This window comes from Nyctibius grandis, chromosome 10, assembly GCF_013368605.1.
Source record: "Nyctibius grandis isolate bNycGra1 chromosome 10, bNycGra1.pri, whole genome shotgun sequence".
NCBI classification, from domain to species: Eukaryota; Metazoa; Chordata; class Aves; order Nyctibiiformes; family Nyctibiidae; genus Nyctibius; species Nyctibius grandis.
The window spans coordinates 13,762,123-13,783,737 of NC_090667.1; the positions used below are offsets into that span (position 1 = coordinate 13,762,123).

Genomic DNA, 21,615 nt, shown 5'->3' on the forward strand with positions numbered 1-21,615 from the left:
CGCCCCCACCTATAGAATGGCGCTATCGCTAAGCCCCGCCCCCTCTGGAAACCACGCCCCGACTTTTACAGTGGTGGAGCCTTAAGCCCCGCCCCTTCACAAGCCCCGCCCACTCAGGGCCCACCCTCCCAACAGTGGGATTACATAAGCCCCGCCCCTTCACAAGCCCCGCCCCCCAGCACCAGCACCCGGGGGGGGTTTAACAAACATTTATTGGGGTCCCCATGGGGGGGTGGTCCCTGGGGAGGTGGGGTCTCAAGGGGGGGGGTCCCAGGGGGTCCCCATTAGGGTGAGGGTCCCATGGGAGGGTCCCAGGGTGGGGGTTCCTGGGGGGGGTCATAGGGGGTGTCTCAGGGTGGGAGTCCCATGGGGGGGTCCCCATGAGGGTGGGGGTCCCGCGGGGGGGTCCCAGGGTGGGGGTCCCGCGGGGGGGGTCCCAGGGTGGGGGTCTCAAGGTGGAGTGTCCCGGGGGGAGTCCAGGTGGGGTCCCCATGAGGGTGGGGGGTCCCAGGGGGCTCTGGGGGAGGTTCGCATTAGGGTGGGGGTCTTGGGGGGGGTCCCCATGAGGGTGGGGGTTCCGGGGGGGGTCCTCATGAGGGTGGGGGTCTCAGGGTGGGGTTCCCATGAGGGTGGGGGTCCGTGGGGGGGTCCCAGGGTGGGGATCTCAGGGTGGGGGGGTCCGGGGAGGGTCCCCATGAGGGTGGGTGTCCAGGGGGGCTCTAGGGGGGTCCCCAGGGTGGGGGTCTCAAGGTGGGGTGTCCCAGGGGGCTCTGGGGGGGGGTTCCCATGAGGGTGTGGGTCCCAGTGGGGGTCCCCAGGGTGGGGGGGGAGTCCCCTTTAGGCGCCCCCCCCCTCGAGCCCCCGCAGGCGCCGCGCCAGCTGCAGGTCGCGGGGGTAGAGGGTGACGCGGCGGGCGTGCAGGGTGCACAGGTACGCGTCCTCCAGCAGCCGCACCGTGAACGCCTCGGCCGCCTGCGGGGGGGGACCCGGAACTCAGCACCCACCCCGGGGAGGGGGGAAAGGCAGGGACCCCCCCAAACCCACCCAGGGGGCTCCCAAAGGCACCCCCGGGGGGCAGGGGGCACCCAAACACCCCAAAGTAGCACCCCAAACCTCCCCCCCATAACCCCAGACACCCCCCCCAGCACCCATAGCCCCCCCAGCACCTATAGCTGTCTCCCAGCACCCACAGCTCCCCCCAGCACCCCCAGGCCCCCCCCAGCACCTATAGCCCCCCCCAGCACCTATAGCCCCCCCCTAGCACCCATAACCCCCCCCCAGCACCCATAACCTCCTCCAGCACCCACAGGCCCCCCCAGCACCCATTGGGTCCCCCAGCACCTATAGCCTCCCCCCAGCACCCACAGCCCCCCCCAGCACCCATAACCCCCCCCAGCACCCATTGGCCCCCCCAGCACCTATAGCCCCCCCCAGCACCCCGAGGCCCCTCCCAGCACCCATAGTCCCCCCCAGCACCCACAGCCCCCCCCAGCACCCACGGGCCCCCCCAGCACTCATAACACCCCCCTAGCACCCATAGCCCCACGCAGCACCCCCAGGCCCTCCTAGCACCCATGGGCCCCCCAGCACCCATAGCCCCCCCCCCCCGCACCCACCTCCTGCAGGGCCATCAAGGCCATGCTCTGCCACCGATAGTCCACCCCCCGCGTGAAGACGAGGCAGATCTCCCGCACCTGGGGACACGGGGACACCCGGGTGACACGAGGGGGACACGTGGGGGGGGCACCCTGGGGACACCACCCTGGGGACACCCCGGGCATGGGGACACCATGGGGACACCACCCTGAGAACACCTTGGGGATGGGGACATGGGGACACTGCCACCATGGGGACACCCTGGGCATAGGGACATGCTGGGTGTCACCCTGGGAACAATCTACCCCAGGGCAAGGGACACCCTGGGGATGGGGGCATCTTGGGGACACCAACCTGGAGACACCTTGGGGTTGGGGACACCTTGGGGACACCCGGGGGGGGCACCCTGGGGTTGGGGACACCACCCTGGGGACACCCTGGGGATGGGGACACCTTGGGGACACCACCCTGGGGACACCCTGGGGTTGGGGACACCACCCTGGGGACACCCTGGGGATGGGGACACCTTGGGGACACCACCCTGGGGACACCCTGGGGTTGGGGACACCACCCTGGGGACACCACCCTGGGGACATCATGGGGACACCCCAGGCACGGGACACCATGGGGACACCACCCTGGGGACATCATGGGCATGGGGACACCTTGGGGACACCTTGGGGACACCACCCTGGGGACACCCTGGGGATGGGGACACCTTGGGGACACCACCCTGGGGACACGTTGGGGATGGGGACATGGGGACACTGCCACCATGGGGACACCCTGGGCATGGGGACATGCTGGGTGTCACCCTGGGGACACCTTGGGGTTGGGGACACCTTGGGGACATCTCTCTGGGGACATCCTGGGGCTGGGGACACCACCCTGGGGACATCTTGGGGATGGATACACCTTGGGGACACCACCCTGGGGACACCTCGGGGTTGGGGACACCATGGGGGCACCTCTCTGGGGACACCCTGGGGATGGGGACACCTTGGGGACACCACCCTGGGGACACCTCGGGGTTGGGGACACCATGGGGGCACCTCTCTGGGGACACCCTGGGGATGGGGACACCTTGGGGACACCACCCTGGGGACACCCCGGGCATGGGGACACCACGGGGACACCACCCTGAGAACACCGTGGGGATGGGGACATGAGGACACTGCCACCATGGGGACACCCTGGGCATAGGGACATGCTGGGTGTCACCCTGGGGACAATCTACCCCAGGGCAAGGGACACCCTGGGCATGGGGACACCTTGGGGACACCACCCTGGGGACACCCTGGGGATGGGGACACCTTGGGGGCACCTCTCTGGGGACACCCTAGGGTTGGGGACACCACCCTGGGGACATCTTGGGCATGGGGACACGTTGGGGACACCTCTCTGGGGACACCTTGGGGTTGGGGACACCTTGGGGACACCACCCTGGGGACACCCTGGGGTTGGGGACACCACCCTGAGGACATCTTGGGCATGGGGACACCTTGGGGACACCACCCTGGGGACACCTTGGGGTTGGGGACACCTTGGGGTTAGGGACACCACCCTGGGGACATCATGGGGACACCCCGGGCATGGGACACCATGGGGACACCACCCTGGGGACACCTTGGGGATGGGGACATGGGGACACCACCCCGGGGACACCCTGGGGACCCCCAGGGACATGCCACCCCCCAGGCGAGGGCCACCCTGGCTGTGGGGACACGGGGGGACAGTGTCCCCGCTGGGGGAGGGGCGGAGGGGACACCCCGTCCCGGAGGGCCCCTATTGGGGGGGGAGACACAAGGACACAGAGGGGGGGGACAAGGCCATCGCGTCACCGTGGGGGAGGGGACAAGGACAGGGGGAGGGGACCTGCGTCATGGGGTGGGGGGACAAGGACGGGGGACAGGGCTGGGGGGCACTGGGGGGAAGCTTGGGGGGTCCTGGGGGTGTCAGGGGGGTTTGGGGTCCCCGGGGGTATTTTGGCGTCCCTGGGTGGATGATGGGGGGTCCCGGGGGTGTCTGGGGGGATCCCAGGGGGGTCCCAGGTGGTTGGGGGGGTCCAGGGGGAAGTTGGGGGGGCCCAGGGGTGGATTTTAGGGGTCTCAGGGGGATTTGGGGTGGCCCCAAGGGGGATTTGGGGGGTCTTGGGGGTCCCCGAGGGGGTTTGAGGGGTCCCGGGGGGGGGTTTTGGGGTTCCTGGGGGGGGTTTGGGATCCCCGGGGGGGTTCTGGGATTCCTGGGGGGGTTTTGGGGTCCCCGGGGAGGGGACAGGGTCCCCGGGGGGTGTTTTGGGGTCCCCGGGGGTGTTTTGCGGTTCCTGTGGGGGGCTTGGGGTCCCTGGGTGGCAGTTTGGGGTCTCCGGGGGGGTTTTGGATCCCTGGGGGGTGTTTTGGGGTCCCCGGGGGGGGGTTTGGGGTCCCCAAGGGGGGTTTGGGGTCCTTGGCGGGTGTTTTGGGGTCCCGGGGGGGTTTTGGGGTCCCCGGGGGGGTTTGGGGTCACGCACCAGGCGGGCGAAGGGGGCGAGGCGCAGGAGCAGGCGGGTGCTGCTCTGGTAGCGGCGGATCTCCTGGAGGGCGCGACGGCCGGGGCGGGCACCTGGGGGGGACAGGGGGGGACATGGGGGGGACATGGGGACGGGGGGGACATGGAGGGGGTGGGGGGACATGGGGGGATGTGGGGGATATGGGGGGGACATGGGGACATCGGGGGACGTGGAGGATGTGGGGGATGGGGGGGGACATGGGGACATGGGGGATATGGGGACAGGGGGGATGTGGGGGGGACATGGGGGGACATGGGGACAGGGGGGACATGGGGGGGACATTGGGACATGGGGGGACATTGGGACACGGGGGGGACATGGGGGGGACGTGGGGGATATGGGGGACGTGGGGGGACATGGGGGACATGGGGGGAATCTATAGGGTCTGGGCAGGGGGCGGGGCCAGGCTCTGTAGGGCTCAGGGGGGTCTATAAGGGCCCGGGGGGGGTCTATAGGGTCCAAAGGAGGATTTATAGGGGCAGGGGGAGGGGGGGATCTATAGGGCCCGGGGGGGATCTATAGGTTCTAGGAGTGATCTATAGGGCCCAGGGGAAGGGGGAGGGGGGATCTATAGGGGCAGGGGGGGAGGTGGGATCCAGGGGGTCTGGGGGAATCTATAGGGGCTGGGGGGGGGCGAAGGGATGGATCTATAGGATCTAGGGCGATCGGGAGGGTCAAGGGGAGGGAGAAATCTATAGGGTCTGGGGGGGTGTCTATAGGAGGCAGAGGAGTAGGGACGGATCCATAGGGTGTAGAAGGGATCTATAGGGCCCAGTGGGGTCTATAGGACAGGGGATTTATGGCAGGGGGGATCTATAGGGCCTGGGGGAGAGAAGGGAGGGGTCTACAGGGTCTGAGGGGATCAATGGGGTCAGGGGGAGTGAGAAATCTATAGGGTCCAGGGAGGGTCTATAGGGCTGAGGGATCAGGGAAGGGTCTATAGGGCAGGGAGGGGGCAGAGAAGGTTCTATAGGTTCCAGGGTGAGTCTATAGGGGTTGGGGGGAGCAGAGAAGGGACTATAGGGCCCAGATGGGGTCTATAGGGTGTGGGGGGGGGGGCGGTCAGGGAAGGATCTGTGGGTTTCAGGGAGGATCTATAGGGGCCGGGGGGGAGGATCAGGGAAGGGTCTACAGGGTCCAGGGCGGGTCTATAGAGTCAAAGAGGGGGGATAGGGAAGAGTCTATAGGGTCCAGGGGAGTCTATAGAGTCAGGGGGGTCAGAGCAACGTCTATAGAGTCTGGTGGGGATCTATAGGGTCAGGGGTGGTCAGGGAAGGGTCTATAGGGTCTGGGGGGGGGTAGGGAGGGTCTTTAGGATCCAAGGGGGATCTATAGGGGTTGGGTGGGGTCAGGGGGGGTCTATAGGGTGAGGGGGGTCTTTAGGGGTTGGGTGGGGTCAGAGGGGGTCTATAGGGTCCATAAGGTGCGTGTCCCCCCCAACTCACGCCGAGGCCGCCGGGGCGGGGGGGCCGGAGGGGGCGAAGGGGGGCGGCGGCGCCGGGGGGCGGGGGGCTTGCGGCGGGGCATGGCGAGGCCCCGCCCACTCGGGGGTCGGGGTCGGGGTCAAAAGCCGAGCCGTCACGGGGGGGGCCTGGAGATGGGGGGGGGAGGGTGGGTCAGGGGGGCCCCAGGAGTCCGGGTGCCCCCCCCCACTCCCCCATGGGGTCATCCCCCCACCGTGACGTCACACCCCCGCACACGCCGTGACGTCACCCATGCGCCGTGACGTCACGCGCAGACCCCCCAACGCGCCACCGCCGCCGCCACTCGCATTCAAACCTCCCGCCGCCGCCGCCGAGCTCCACGTGACGTCACTGTTGCCCGCCGCAGCACTCTCCGACCAATCGGAGCTCGCTCCTGCCAATAGGAACCCGCCCCCTGGCCAATAGGGGCCGCCTCGGCCGCTCTGCGCAGCCGGAGGTCTCGTCTCGATGGTGCCGCGGAGGCCGCGGAGAAGGGAGGGGGAGGAGGGGGTGCCGAAGGGCTCATTAGGGTAACTTTGCATGACTCCTCCCCAGACCCGGGGCCTCACGGGAGATCCGGGAGTCCGGGCGCGGAGCTCAGCGTTTATTGGGGGGGCGGGGGACCAGGGCGCGGCCCCAGTTACTCCCACTAGAATGACAGAGGTTCCCTGTATGATCCCAGTCACTACCAGTAAATCCCAGTTGCCCCACTGGGGTGACAGTGGCTCAGAAACACCTCCAGTACGAGCGCTGAAGAGTCTGGAGAGGCCCGGTTACCTGCAGAGTGCTTTGAATCAGCACCACACTATAACAAGCCCTGCCAGCGTGCTCAGGGTCACTCTCAATATGACCCCAAATGCCTCCATCATGATCCTACTGTCTCCCAGTATATCCCAGTCGTGGCCACTATGGTGCCAGTTGCCCCACGCATGCTCCCACTGCTTCCCAGTATGATCCCAGTTGCATCAATTGTGAACACAGTCACTCCCAGTATGATCCCAGCTCCCACAAGCATGGTCCCAGTCACTCCCAGTATATCTCAGTTGCCCCAAGCATGGTCCCAGTCACTCCCAGTATGTTTCCACTTGCCACAAGAGTGGTCCCAGTCACTCCGAGTATGAGCCCAGTTGCAATCAGCGTGGTCCCAGTCACTCCCAGTATGACCCCAGATGCAACCAGCGTGGTCCCAGTCACTCCCACTCACTCCCAGTATGATCCCAGATGCCCCAAGTTTGGTTCCAGTCACTCCCAGTATGACACCAGTTGCCCCAAGTGTGGTTCCAGTCACTCCCAGTCACTCCCAGTATCATCCCAGATGCCCCAAGTGTGGTCCCAGTCACTCCCAGTATATTCCAGTTGCCCCGAGTGCGGTCCCAGTGACTCCTAGTATTATCCCAGTTGCCCCAAGCATGGTCCCAGTCACTCCCAGTATGATCCCAGTTGCCCCAACTGTGGTCCCAGTCACTCCCAGTATGATCCCAGTTGCCCGAAGTGTAGTCCCAGTCACTCCCACTATATCCCAGTTGACACAAGCATGGTCCCAGTTTCTCCCAGTATATCCCAGTTGTCTCAAGTGTGGTCCCAGTCGCTCCCAGTATATCCCAGTCTCCCCCAGTATGCTCCCAGTTGTTCCCAGTATGTTCCCAGTTGCTCCAGCATGCTCCCAGTGACTCCCACCATGGTCCCAGTTGCACCCAGCATGGTCCCAGTAACTCCCAGTAGGATCCCTGTTGCACCTAGCATGGTCCCAGTCCTTCCCAGTATGATCCCAGTTGCCCCATTTGTGGTCCCAGTCACTCCCATTGACTCCCAGTATGATCCGAGTAGGCCCAAGCATGGTCCCAGTCACACCCAGTATATCCCAGTTGCCCCGAGTGTGTTCCCAGTGACTCCCAGTATGATCCCAGTTGCACCAAGCATGGTCCCAGTCACGCCCAGTATGTTCCCGCTTGCCACAAGTGTGGTCCAAATCACTCCCAGTATGATCCCAGTTGCCCCAAGTGTGGTCCCAGTCACTCACAGTCACTCCCAGTATGATCCCAGATGCCCCAAGCAAGGCCACAGACACTCCCAGTATATACCAGTTGCCCCCAACATGGTCACAGTCACACCCAGTATGATTCCAGTTGCCCCAAGTGCGTTCCCAGTCACTCCCAGTATGTTCCCACTTGCCACAAGAGTGGTCCAGTCACTCCCAAAGATCCCAGTAGGCCCAAGCATGGTCCCAGTCACTCCCAGTATGATTCCAGTTGCCACAAGCGTGGTCCCAGTCACTCCGAGTATGAGCCCAGTTGTAATCAGCGTGGTCCCAGTCACTCCCAGTCACTCCCAGTATGATCCCAGATGCCCCAAGTGTGGTTCCAGTCACTCCCACTATGATTCCAGTTGCCCCAAGTGTGGTTCCAGTCAATCCCAGTCACTCCCAATATGACCCCAGTTGGCCCAAGCATGGTCCCAGTCACTCCCAGTATATCCCAGTTGCCCTGAGTGTCGTCCCAGTCACTCCCAGTATGATCCCAGTTGCCACACGCATGGTCCCAGTCACTCCCAGTATGAGCCCAGTTGCAATCAACGTGGTCCCAGTCACTCCCAGTATGATCCCAGATGCCCCAAGCATGGTCCCAGACACTCCCAGTATGATCCCAATAGGCCCAAGCATGGTCCCAGTCACTGCCAATATGATTCCATTAGGCCCAAGCATGGTCCCAGTCACACCCAGTATATCCCAGTTGCCCTGAGTGTCGTCCCAGTCACTCCCAGTATCATCCCAGTTGCCACACACATGGTCCCAGTCACTCCCAGTATGATCCCAGATGCCCCAAGCATGGTCCCAGACACTCCCAGTATGATCCCAGTAGGCCCAAGCATGGTCCCAGTCACTGCCAGTATGATTCCAGTAGGCCCAAGCATGGTCCCAATCACTCCCAGTATATCCAATTTGCCCCGAGTGTGGTCCCAGTGACTCCAAGTATGATCCCAGTTGTCCCAAGCATGGTCCCAGTCACTCCCAGTATGTTACCGCTTGCAACAAGTGTGGTCCCAGTCACTCCCAGTATGACCCCAGATGCCCCAAGTGTGGTCCCAGTCCCTCTCAGTCACTCCCAGTAAGATACCAGTTGCCCCAAGGATGGTCCCAGTCACTCCCAGTATGATCCCAGTTGCCCGAAGTGTGGTCCCAGTCACTCCCACTATATCCCAGTTGACTCAAGCATGGTCCCAGTTTCCCCCAGTATATCCCAGTTGTCTCAAGTGTGGTCCCAGTGGCTCCTAGTATGTCCCAGTTGCCCCAAGCAGGGTCCCAGTCACTCCCAGTATGATCCCTGTTGCACTCAGCATGGTCCCAGTCCCTCCCAGTATGAACCCAGATGCCCCAATTGTGGTCCCAGTCACTCCCAGTCACTCCCAGTATGATACCCAGATGCCCCAAGCATGGTCCCAGACACTCCCAGTATATCCCATTTGCCCTGAGTGTGGTCCCAGTGAGTCCCAGTATGATCCCAGTTGCCTCAAGCATGGTCCCAGTCACTCCGAGTATGAGCCCAGTTGCAATCGGCGTGGTCCCAGTCACTCCCAGTATGATCCCAGTTGCCCAAATTTGGTTCCAGTCACTCCCAGTATGATCCCAGTTGCCCCAAGTGTGGTCCCAGTCACTCCCACTATATCCTAGTTGCCTCCAACATGGTCCCAGTCCCTCCCAGTATGATCCCAGATGTTCCAAGCGTGGTCCCAGTCACTCCCAGTATGATCCCAGATGCCCCAAGGATGGTCCCAGACACTCCCAGTATATACCAGTTGTCCCGAGTGTGGTCCCAGTCACTCTCGGTATGATTCCAGTTGCCCCAAGCGTGGTCCCAGTCACTCCGAGTATGAGCCCAGTTGCAATCAGCGTGGTTCCAGTCACTCCCAGTATGATTGCAGGTGCCCCAATTGTGGTCCCAGTCACTCCCAGTATGATAGCCAGATGCCCCAAGCATGGTCCCAGTTTCCCCCAGTATATCCCACTTGTCTCAAGTGTGGTCCCAGTCGCTCCCAGTATGTCCCAGTCGACCCCAGTATGCTCCCAGTTGTTCCCAGTATGTTCCCTGTTGCCCCAGCATGCTCCCAGTGACTCCCAGCATGATCCCAGTTACCCCAAGTGTGGTCCCAGTCACTCCCAGTATATCCCAGTTGCCCCAAGCATGGTCCCAGTCACTCCCAGTATGATCCCTGTTGCACTCAGCATGGTCCCAGTCCCTCCCAGTATGAACCCAGTTGCCCCAATTGTGGTCCCAGTCACTCCCAGTCACTCCCAGTATGATACCCAGATGCCCCAAGCATGGTCCCAGACACTCCCATTATGATCCCAGTAGGCCCAAGCATGGTCCCAGTCACTCCCAGTATATCCCATTTGCCCCGAGTGTGGTCCCAGTGAGTCCCAGTATGATCCCAGTTGCCCCAAGCATGGTCCCAGTCGCCCCCAGTGTATCCCAGTTTCCCCACGTTTGGTCCCAGTCACTCCCAGTATATACCAGTTGCCCCCAGCGTGGTCCCAGTCACTCCCAGTATATCCCAGTTGCCTGAAGTGTGGGCCCATTGACTCCAAGTGTGTTCCCACTTGCTGCAAGTGTGGTCCCAGTCTCTCCCAGTATGTTCCGGTCGGCCCCTGCGTGGTCCCAGTTGCTCCCAGTATGTTCCGCGTTGCCCCAAGCATGGTCGCAGTCACTCCCAGTATGATCCCATTTGCACCTAGCATCGTCCCAGTCATTCGCAGTCAGTCCCAGTATATTCCAGTTGCCCCAAGTGTGTTCCCAGTCACTCCCAGTATACCCCAGTATTATCCAGCATGTTCCCAGTGACTCCCAGTATGATCTCAGTTACCCCAAGCATGGTCCCAGTCCCTCCCAGTATGTTCCCGCTGGCCACAAGTGTGGTCCCAGTCACTCCCAGTACGATTCCAGTTGCCCCAAGCGTGGTCCCAATTACTCCGAGTATGAGCCCAGTTGCAATCAGCGTGGTTCCAGTCACTCCCAGTATGATCCCAGTTGCCCCAAGTGTGGTCCCAGTCACTCCCAGTATATCCCAGTTTCCCCCAACATGGTCCCAGTCCCTCCCAGTATGATCCCAGATGTTCCAAGTGTGGTTCCAGACACTCCCAGTATGATCCCAGGTGCCCCAAGTGTGGTCCCAGTCACTCCCAGTCACTCCATGTATGACCCCAGTTGCCCCAAGTGTGGTCCCAGTCACTCCCAGTCACTCCATGTATGATCCCAGATGCCCCAAGGATGGTCCCAGACACTCCCAGTATATACCAGTTGTCCCGAGTGTGGTCCCAGTCACTCCCAGTATGATTCCAGTTGCCCCAAGCGTGGTCCCAGTCACTCCCAGCATGTTCCCACTTGCCACAAGAGTGGTCCCAGTCACTCCCAAAGATCCCATAGGCCCAAGAATGGTCCCAGTCACTCCCAGTATGATTCCAGTTGCCCCAAGCGTGGTCCCAGTCACTCCGAGTATGAGCCCAGTTGCAATCAGCGTTGTTCCAGTCACTCCCAGTATGATTCCAGTTGCCCCAATTGTGGTCCCAGTCACTCCCAGTCACTCCCAGTATGATAGCCAGATGCCCCAAGCATGGTCCCAGTTTCCCCCAGTATATCCCACTTGTCTCAAGTGTGGTCCCAGTCGCTCCAAGTATGTCCCAGTCGGCCCCAGTATGCTCCCAGTTGTTCCCAGTATGATCCCTGTTGCACCCAGCATGGTCCCAGTCACTCCCAGTATGATCCCAGTAGGCCCCAAGCATGGTCCCAGTTGTTCCTAGTATGTTCCCAGTTACCCCAGCATGCTCCCAGTGACTCCCAGTATGATCCCAGTTGTCCCAAGTGTGGTCCCAGTCACTCCCAGTATATCCCAGTTGCCCCCAGCATGGTACCAGTCACTCCCAGTATGATCCCTGTTGTACCCAGCATGGTCCCAGTCCCTCCCAGTATTATCCCAGTTGCCCCAAGTGCGTTCCCAGTCACTCCCAGTCACTCCCAGTATGATCCCAGTTGCCCCGAGTGTGGTGCCAGTCACTCCCAGCATGATCCCAGTTGCCACAAGCATGGTCCCAGTCACTCCCAGTATGTTACCGCTTGCCACAATTGTGGTCCCAGTCACTCCCAGTATGACCCCAGATGCCCCAAGTGTGGTCCCAGTCCCTCCCAGTCACTCCCAGTATGATCCCTGTTGCACTCAGCATGGTCCCAGTCCCTCCCAGTATGAACCCAGTTGCCCCAATTGTGGTCCCAGTCACTCCCAGTCACTCCCAGTATGATACCCAGATGCCCCAAGCATGGTCCCAGACACTCCCATTATGATCCCAGTAGGCCCAAGCATGGTCCCAGTCACTCCCAGTATATCCCATTTGCCCCGAGTGTGGTCCCAGTGAGTCCCAGTATGATCCCAGTTGCCCCAAGCATGGTCCCAGTCACTCCCAGTATATTCCCGCTGGCCACAAGTGTGGTCCTAGTCACTCCCAGTATGATCCCAGTTGCCCCAAGTGTGGTCCCAGTCACTCCCAGTATATCCCAGTTGCCCCCAGCATGGTCCCAGTCCCTCCCAGTATGATCCCTGTTGTACCCAGCATGGTCCCAGTCCCTCCCAGTATGATCCCAGTTGCCCCAATTGTGTTCCCAGTCACTCCCAGTCACTCCCAGTATGACCACAGTTGCCCCGAGTGTGGTGCCATTTACTCCCAGTATGTTACCGCTTGCCACAGTTGTGGTCCCAGTCACTCCCAGTATGACCCCAGATGCCCCAAGTGTGGTCCCAGTCCCTCCCAGTCACTCCCAGTATGATCCAAGTAGGCCCAAGCATGGTCCCAGTCACTCCCAGCATGATCCCAGTTGCCCCAAGTGTGGTCCCAATCACTCCCAGTATGTTCCCACTTGCCACAAGTCTGGTTCCAGTCACTCCCAGTATGATCCCAGTTGCCCCAAGTGTGGTCCTGGTCACTCCCAGTCACTCCCAGTATGATCCCACTTGCCCCTACTGTGGTCCCATCACTCCCAGTCACTCCCAGTATGATCCCAGATGCCCCAAGTGTGGTCCCAGTCACTCACAGTCACTCCATGTATGATCCCAGTTGCCCCAAGTGTGGTTCCAGTCACTCCCAGTATATACCAGTTGTCCCCAAGCATGGTCCCAGTCACTCCCAGTATATCCCAGTTCCCCCAAATGTGGTCCCAGTGATTCCCAGTATATCCCAGGTGCCCACAGCATGGTCCAAGTCACTCCTAGTATGATCCCTGTAGCCCGAAGCATGGTCCTAGTCACTCCCAGTATATCCCAGTTTTCCCGAGTGTCGTCCCAGTCACCCGCAGTATGACGCAGTTGCCACAAGTGTGGTGCCAGTCTCTCCCAGTATGAGCTCAGTAGCAACCAGCGCGCTCCCAGTCACTCCCAGTCACTCCCAGTATGATCCCAGATGCCCCAAGTGTGGTTCCAGTCACTCCCAGTATGATCCCAGTTGCCCCAAATGTGGTTCCAGTCACTCCCAGTATATCCTAGTTGCCCCCAACATGGTCCCAGTCCCTCCCAGTATGATCCCAGATGCCCCAAGTGTGGTCCCAGTCACACCTAGTATATCCCAGTTGCCTCAAATTTGGTCCCAGTCACTCTCGGTATGATCCCAGTTGCCCAAGCATGGTCCCAGTCACTCCCATTATATCCCAGTTGCCCCGTGTGTGGTCCCAGTCACTCCCAATATCATCCCTGTTGCACCCAGCATGGTCCCAGTCCCTCCCAGTATAATCCCAGTTGCCCCAATTGTGGTCCAAATCACTCCAAGTACATTCCAGTTGCCCCCAGCGTGGTCCCAGTCATTCGTAGTCACTCACAGTATGACCCCAGTTGGCCCAAGTGTGGTCCCAGTATATACCAGTATGATCCCAGATGCCCCAAGTGTGGTCCCAGTCACACCCAGTATATCCCAGTTGCCTCAAGAGTGGTCCCAGTCACTCCCAGTATATCCCAGTTGCCCTGAGTGTCGTCCCAGTCACTCCCAGTATCATCCCAGTTGCCACACGCATGGTCCCAGTCACTCCCAGTATGATCCCTGTTGCACCCAGCATAGTCCCAGTCACTCCCAGTATGATCCCAGATGCCCCAAGCATGGTCCCAGACAGTCCCAGTATGATCCCAGTAGGCCCAAGCATGGTCCCAGTTGTTCCTAGTATGTTCCCAGTTACCCCAGCATGCTCCCAGTGACTCCCAGTATGATCCCAGTTGACCCAAGTGTGGTCCCAGTCACTCCCAGTATATCCCAGTTGCCCCCAGCGTGGTCGCAGTCCCTCCCAGTATGATCCCAGATATTCCAAGCGTGGTCCCAGTCACTCCCAGTATGATCCCAGTTGCCTCAAGTGTGGTCCAAATCATTCCCAGTCACTCCCAGTATGACCCCAGTTGCCCCAAGTGTGGTCCCAGTCACTTCCACTCACTCCCAGTATGATCCCAGATGACCCAAGGATGGTCCCAGACACTCCCAGTATATACCAGTTGCCCCCAGCATGGTACCAGTCACTCCCAGTATGATCCTTGTTGTACCCAGCATGGTACCAGTCACTCCCAGTATGATCCTTGTTGTACCCAGCATGGTCCCAGTCCCTCCCAGTATGATCCCAGTTGCCCTAAGTGCGTTCCCAGTCACTCCCAGTCACTCCCAGTATGATCCCAGTTGCCCCGAGTGTGGTCCCTGTCACTCTCGGTATGATTCCAGTTGCCCCAAGCGTGGTCCCAGTCACTCCGAGTATGAGCCCAGTTGCAATCAGCGTGGTTCCAGTCACTCCCAGTATGATTCCAGTTGCCCCAATTGTGGTCCCAGTCACTCCCAGTCACTCCCAGTATGATAGCCAGATGCCCCAAGCATGGTCCCAGTTTCCCCCAGTATATCCCACTTGTCTCAAGTGTGGTCCCAGTCGCTCCAAGTATGTCCCAGTCGGCCCCAGTATGCTCCCAGTTGTTCCCAGTATGATCCCTGTTGCACCCAGCATGGTCCCAGTCACTCCCAGTATGATCCCAGTAGGCCCCAAGCATGGTCCCAGTTGTTCCTAGTATGTTCCCAGTTACCCCAGCATGCTCCCAGTGACTCCCAGTATGATCCCAGTTGTCCCAAGTGTGGTCCCAGTCACTCCCAGTATATCCCAGTTGCCCCCAGCATGGTACCAGTCACTCCCAGTATGATCCCTGTTGTACCCAGCATGGTCCCAGTCCCTCCCAGTATTATCCTAGTTGCCCCAAGTGCGTTCCCAGTCACTCCCAGTCATTCCCAGTATGATCCCAGTTGCCCCGAGTGTGGTGCCAGTCACTCCCAGCATGATCCCAGTTGCCACAAGCATGGTCCCAGTCACTCCCAGTATGTTACCGCTTGCCACAATTGTGGTCCCAGTCACTCCCAGTATGACCCCAGATGCCCCAAGTGTGGTCCCAGTCCCTCCCAGTCACTCCCAGTATGATCCCTGTTGCACTCAGCATGGTCCCAGTCCCTCCCAGTATGAACCCAGTTGCCCCAATTGTGGTCCCAGTCACTCCCAGTCACTCCCAGTATGATACCCAGATGCCCCAAGCATGGTCCCAGACACTCCCATTATGATCCCAGTAGGCCCAAGCATGGTCCCAGTCACTCCCAGTATATCCCATTTGCCCCGAGTGTGGTCCCAGTGAGTCCCAGTATGATCCCAGTTGCCCCAAGCATGGTCCCAGTCACTCCCAGTATATTCCCGCTGGCCACAAGTGTGGTCCTAGTCACTCCCAGTATGATCCCAGTTGCCCCAAGTGTGGTCCCAGTCACTCCCAGTATATCCCAGTTGCCCCCAGCATGGTCCCAGTCCCTCCCAGTATGATCCCTGTTGTACCCAGCATGGTCCCAGTCCCTCCCAGTATGATCCCAGTTGCCCCAATTGTGTTCCCAGTCACTCCCAGTCACTCCCAGTATGACCACAGTTGCCCCGAGTGTGGTGCCATTTACTCCCAGTATGTTACCGCTTGCCACAGTTGTGGTCCCAGTCACTCCCAGTATGACCCCAGATGCCCCAAGTGTGGTCCCAGTCCCTCCCAGTCACTCCCAGTATGATCCAAGTAGGCCCAAGCATGGTCCCAGTCACTCCCACTATGTCCCAGTTGACCCAAGCATGGTCCCAGTCACTCCCAGTATGATCCAAGTAGGCCCAAGCATGGTCCCAGTCACTCCCAGTATGATCCCAGTTGCCCCAAGTGTGGTCCCAATCACTCCCAGTATGTTCCCACTTGCCACAAGTCATGTTCCAGTCACTCCCAGTATGATCCCACTTGCCCCTACTGTGGTCCCATCACTCCCAGTCACTCCCAGTATGATCCCAGATGCCCCAAGTGTGGTCCCAGTCACTCACAGTCACTCCAGATATGATCCCTGTTGCCCCCAGTGTGGTTCCAGTCACTCCCAGTATATCCCAGTTGTCCCCAGAATGGTCCCAGTCACTCCCAGTATGATCCCTGTTGCCCCAAGCATGGTCCCAGTCACTCCCTGTATCTTCCCTCTTGCCACAAGAGTGGTCCCAGTCACTCTCAATGATCCCAGTACCCCCAAGCATGGTCCCTGTCACTCCCAATATATCCCAGTTCCCCCTAATGTGGTCCCAGTGACTCCCAGTATATCCCAGGTGCCCCCAGCATGGTCCAAGTCACTCCCAGTATGATCCCTGTAGCCCGAAGCATGGTCCTAGTCACTCCCAGTATATCCCAGTTTACCCGAGTGTCGTCCCAGTCACCCCCAGTATGATTCAGTTGCCACAAGTGTGGTGCCAGTCACACGTAGTATATCCCAGTTGCCTCAAGTTTGGTCCCAGTCACTGTCGGTATGATCCCAGTTGCCCAAGCATGGTCCCAGTCACTCCCATTATATCCCAGTTGCCCCGTGTGTGGTCCCAGTCACTCCCAATATCATCCCTGTTGCACCCAGCATGGTCCCAGTCCCTCCCAGTATGATCCCAGTTGCCCCAATTGTGGTCCAAATCACTCCTAGTATATTCCAGTTGCCCCCAGCATGGTCCCAGTCATTCCTAGTCACTCACAGTATATCCCAGTATGATCTAGTGTGGTCCCAGTGATTCCCAGTATGATCCCAGATGCCCCCAACATGGTCCCAGTTCCTCTCAGTACGATCCCAGCAGCCCCCAGCATTTTCGCAGTCGCCCCCAGTATATCCCAGTTGCCCCAAATGTGGTCCCAGTGACTCCCAGTATATCCCAGGTGCCCCCAGCATGGTCCTAGTCACTCCCAGTATGTTCCCAGTTGCATCAAGTGTGGTCCCAGTCATTCCCAGTATGATCCCTGTTGCCCCCAGTGTGGTCCCAGTCACTCCCAGTATATACCAGTTGCCCCCAGCGTGTTCCCAGTCACTCCCAGTATATCCCAGTTGCCTGAAGTGTGGGCCCATTGACTCCCAGTGTGTTCCCACTTGCCGCAAGTGTGGTCCCAGTCACTCCCAGTATGTTCCGGTCGGCCCCTGCGTGGTCCCAGTTGCTCCCAGTATGTTCCGCGTTGCCCCAAGCATGGTCGCAGTCACTCCCAGTATTATCCCATTTGCACCTAGCGTGGTCCCAGTCATTCCCAGTCACTCCCAGTATATTCCAGTTGCCCCAAGTGTGTTCCCAGTCACTCCCAGTATACCCCAGTATTATCCAGCATGTTCCCAGTGTCTCTCAGTATATCCCAGTTGCCCCCAGCATGGTCCCAGTCACTCACAATATATCTCAGTTGCCCCCATCATGGTCCCAATCTCTCCCAGTATGATCCCCGTCGCCCTAAATTTGATCCCAGTGACTCCCAGTATGATCACAGGTTGCCTCAAATGTGGTCCCAATCACTCCCAGTATGATCCCAGTTGCCCCCAGCATGGTCCCAGTCCCTCTCAGTATGATCCCAATTGCCCCCAGCATATCTCAGTCACTGCCAGTATATCCCCCCTTGCTCCAAGTGTGGTTCCAGTCACTCCCAGTATATCCCAGTCGCACCCAGCGTGGTCCCAGTCACATCCAGTATTTCCCAGTTGTCCCAAATGTGGTCCCAGTCACTCCCACCATGTTCCCAGCTGCCCCAAGTCTGGTTCCAGTCACTCCAAGTATGATCCCTTTTGCCCCAAGTGTGGTTCCAGTCACTCCCAGGTCCCTCCCATTATGATCCCAGTTGCTGCAAGTGTGGTCCCAGTCACTCCCATTATATCCCAGTTGCACCCAGCATGGTCCCAGTGACTCCCAGTATGATCCCTTTTGCCCCAAGCATGGTCTCAGTCACTCCCAGTATGTCCCAGTCACTCCCAGTCCCTCCCATTATGATCCCAGTTGCTGTAAGTGTGGTCCCAGTCACTCCCAGTATCATCCCAGTTGCACCCAGCATGGTCCCAGTGACTCCCAGTATGATCCCTTTTGCCCCAAGCATGGTCTCAGTCACTCCCAGTATGTCCCAGTCGGCCCCAGGGTAGTCCCAGTTTTCCCCAGCATGGTCCCAGTCACTCCCAGCATGATCCCTTTTGCCCCAAGTGTGTTCCCAGTCACTACCAGTCACTCCCAGTTTGATCCCAGTTGCCCCCAGTGTGGACCCAGTCACTCCCAGTATATCCCAGTTGCCCCCAGCGTGGTCCCAGTCACTCCCAGTATGATCCCAGTAACTAGGAGCATGCTTGGGCTGCCCTCTGGGACCTTCGCACCCCCCCTCTCCCTCCCCCATGCTCCTCGGCACCGGGTGCCCCCTGGGACCTTGTCCTGAGCCTCCCCTGCGTGGGAACCCCAGAGGTTCTCCAGACCCTTCACCACGCCCATTGCCCTTCTCTGGACTCGCACCAGCACGTCAAGGTCTTTCTTGTTGTGAGGGGCCCAAAACTGCACCCAGGATTCGAGGTGCCATCTCCACCCACCCACCCACCCACCCATCCATCCCTCCATCCCTCCACATATCCTCCATGTCTGTCCTTCATCCAACCTCCAGCTGTCCTCTGTCCATTCTCTATCCATCCTCCATCCCTTCTCTATCTGTCCATCCTCCATTCATCCCCAATCTGTCCATCCTGCTCTGTCCATTCTCCATCCATCCATCCATCCATCTTCCATCCATCCTTCATCCATCCTCCATTCATCCAGCCTCTTTTCATCATCCATCCACACATTCTCCATCCATCATCCATCATCCATCCATCCTCCACCCAACCATCATCTGTCCTCCATCCACCCTTCACCCTTCATCCATCCATCCATCCATCCATCATCCATCCATCCATCCATTATCCATCCATCCTCCTTCCACTCATCTTCCACCCATCCATAACCCATCATCCATCCATCCTCCCTCCACCCACCATTGATCCATCCTCCATCATCCATCAATCTTAGAATCACGGAACCGTTTTGGTTGGGAAGGACCTTTAAGACCATCGAGTCCAACCGTTAACCCAGCACTGCCAAGGCCACCCCTAACCCATTTCCCTCAGCACCACATCTACACGGCTTTTAAATCCCTCCAGGGATGGGGACTCCACCACTGCCCTGGGCAGCTCCTCACAGGACTTGTTCTCCAGACCCTTCTCCTCGGGCTCCAGACCCTTCACCAGAAGGTCGTTCTCTGGACAACAGAAGGTTACATGGAGACCTTCTAGTACCTTCCAGTACCTGAAGGGCCTACAGGGACTTTTTCCAAGGGCATGGAGTGACAGGATGAGGGGGGACAGTTTTAAACCGAAAGAGGGGAGACTGAGATGAGATATGAGGAAGGAAGTTCTTGACTGTGAGGGTGGTGGGACACTGGCCCAGGTTGTCCAGAGAAGCTGTGGCTGCCCTCTCCCTGGCAGTGTTCAAGGTCAGGTTGGATGGGGCTTGGAGCAACCTGGTCTGGTGGAAGGTGTCCCTGCCTGTGGGGATGGAGAGATGGATGTCTGAGAGATGGATGGAGACATGGATGGAGATACAGATGGAGAGATGGATGGAGGGATGGATGGAGAGATGGATGGAGATATAGATGGAGAGATGGATGGAGGGATGGAGAAATGGATGGATGGAGAGATGGATGGAGAGATGGATGGAGAGATGGATGGAGATATAGATGGAGAGATGGATGGAGGGATGGAGAAATGGATGAATGGAGAGATGGATGGAGAGATGGATGGAGATATAGATGGAGAGATGGATGGAGGGATGGAGAAATGGATGGATGGAGAGATGGATGGAGTCATGGACGGAGAGATGGATGGAGAGATGGTTGGGGGAAGGGATGGAGGGATGGATGGTAGGATGGATGGAGGGGTGGATGGAGAGATGGAGGCATCATGCGAAGGGTAGATGGGGGGAGGGTTGGAGAGAGGGATGGAGAGTTGGGTGGAGGAGGGGGGACAGACGGATGGATGGAGATGTGGGTGGTATGATGAAGAGATGGATGGATGGAGAGATGGAGGGATGGAGGGGTCAAGGGAGGGACGGTGGGATGGACAGACATGAAGGGCTGGAGAAGAGGCCGGATGAACAGGGGGAGGGTTGGTGTTGGGGTCTCCACTGTCCCCAGACCCTCCATCACACCCTCCCCATCTCCTCCTCCCCCACCATGGTCCCCCCTTCCCCCACCGTCGTCCCTCCCTCCTCCCCACCCCTTCCCCCCTCTCCCTCCCCCCCCCCCCCCCCCCCCCCCCCCCGCGCTGGGTCCCCTTGGCTGTGGTGGTCCCTCGCGAGCTGCCGGCGGTGGCCGAGACCTCCAGGAGCCGGGGCAGGAGAGACCCCCCAGCGGCGTGGCGCAGGCCCCGCCCGGCGCACGCGTAGAGGAGGGGGTTCATGGCGCTGCTGAGGAAGGCCAAGGCGGTGGCGGGTGGCCGGATGGCTTTAGCCGCCACCTCCAAAGTCCCACCGCCACCACCTCGTAGGACCAGCGCCACCTCCAACAAGCTGGCCAGGTGATAAGGTCCCCATGAGACGGCGAAGGCCACCACCACAGCAGCCACCAACCGGAAGGTCCGACCTCGCCGGGCCAAGCGGGTTTGGCGTAACCGACGGACCAATAACCCGTATCCGATGGCCACGGTGGTCAGCGGTAGAGCCCAACCCACGATGGTCTCCAGAAGGTTGTGGAGCACTAACCAAGCCGCCGCGCTGTGCATCCGTCGGCAGTGCCGCTCCTCCACGTGGTGGAAGATGATGGATGGGACGGCCAACACCGAAGCCACCAACCAAGTCACCGCCACTGCTCCGTGAGCCAACCGTCCAGCGCGATCACCCACCATCACCGCCGCCGGCACTGGCCTGGAGACCGCCAAGCACCGGTGGAGACCCAACAGGGCGATGAGGAAGACGCTGACGTACATGGCGGCGGCGCAGATGTAGTTACATCCTCGGCAGATGACCAAGCCCATGTCCCATTGGCCGACGCTCAAGGCCCGGAGGTAGACGGGACCGGTGAGGAGGGTGATGACGTCGGCCAAGGCCAAGTGGAAGATGAGGAGGACGGGGACGCTGCGGCGGCGGGTGACGGCGCAGCTCCAGAGGACGAGGGCATTGCCGGGCAGCCCCACGGCCACCGCCATCGACAGCAGGGTCAGCCCCAGCACCGTGCCGGGGACGGGGACGGAGGTGGAGTTGGGGGGGGACGAGGACATGGCGGTGGTGGTGGGGAGCGGCTGTGGGGAGAGGGGGACACAGAATCCTCTGGAGAAAATGTAAGTGTCCCTCCCTCCATCTCTCCATCCCTTCCTCCATCCTGCCCTTCCTCCTTCCCTTCATCTCTCCGTCCATCCCTTCCTTCATCCTTCCATCCCTCCCTCCATCTTTCTGTCCCTCAACCCCTCCATTCATCCCACTCTCCATCTCTTGGTCCCTCCATCTCTCCATCCCTTCCTCCTTCCCTCCATCCCTCCATCCATCCCTCCAACCCTTCCTCCTTCCTCTCTCCATCTCTCCACCCCTCCCACCCACTCCCCATCTCACCCCCACCCCAGGCCTCCTCCCCTCCTCATCCCTCCCACCCCCTTTCCTTCCTTCTTCCCCTTCCCTG

At 59.9% G+C, this 21,615-nt stretch overlaps 2 protein-coding genes across 2 annotated transcripts; both read right to left on the reverse strand.

Moving 5' to 3' along the window:
- Positions 1 to 837: 837 nt before the first annotated feature.
- Positions 838 to 5,671, reverse strand: CENPA (centromere protein A). The gene is made up of 4 exons (XM_068409358.1): positions 5,590 to 5,671; positions 4,106 to 4,197; positions 1,617 to 1,694; positions 838 to 972 (listed from the first exon to the last, which is right to left on the reverse strand). Exons 1-4 carry the CDS (start codon positions 5,669 to 5,671, stop codon positions 838 to 840), a joined length of 387 nt encoding a protein of 128 aa, XP_068265459.1.
- A 13,386-nt stretch (positions 5,672 to 19,057) lies between these two features.
- On the reverse strand, positions 19,058 to 21,279 carry LOC137668064 (leukotriene B4 receptor 1-like). The gene is made up of 2 exons (XM_068409359.1): positions 20,269 to 21,279; positions 19,058 to 19,206 (listed from the first exon to the last, which is right to left on the reverse strand). The coding sequence occupies exons 1-2, from the start codon at positions 21,218 to 21,220 to the stop codon at positions 19,058 to 19,060; spliced, it is 1,101 nt and encodes a 366-aa protein (XP_068265460.1). The 5' UTR covers positions 21,221 to 21,279.
- Between the last annotated feature and the right edge of the window lie 336 nt (positions 21,280 to 21,615).

Excerpts from the sequence above, each read along its gene's own strand:
- CENPA (XM_068409358.1), bottom strand. The coding sequence starts at position 5,671 with ATGCCCCGCCGCAAGCCCCCCGCCCCCCGGCGCCGCCGCCCCCCTTCG. Across the intron at positions 1,695-4,105 it reads TCGCCCCCTTCGCCCGCCTG|GTGCGGGAGATCTGCCTCGT; the intron begins GTGCGTGACCCC and ends CCGTGTCCCCAG. Across the intron at positions 973-1,616 it reads CCTTGATGGCCCTGCAGGAG|GCGGCCGAGGCGTTCACGGT; the intron begins GTGGGTGCGGGG and ends CCCCCCCCGCAG.
- LOC137668064 (XM_068409359.1), bottom strand. The coding sequence starts at position 21,220 with ATGTCCTCGTCCCCCCCCAACTCCACCTCCGTCCCCGTCCCCGGCACG. Across the intron at positions 19,207-20,268 it reads CACAGCCAAGGGGACCCAGC|AGAACGACCTTCTGGTGAAG; the intron begins GCGGGGGGGGGG and ends TCTGTTGTCCAG.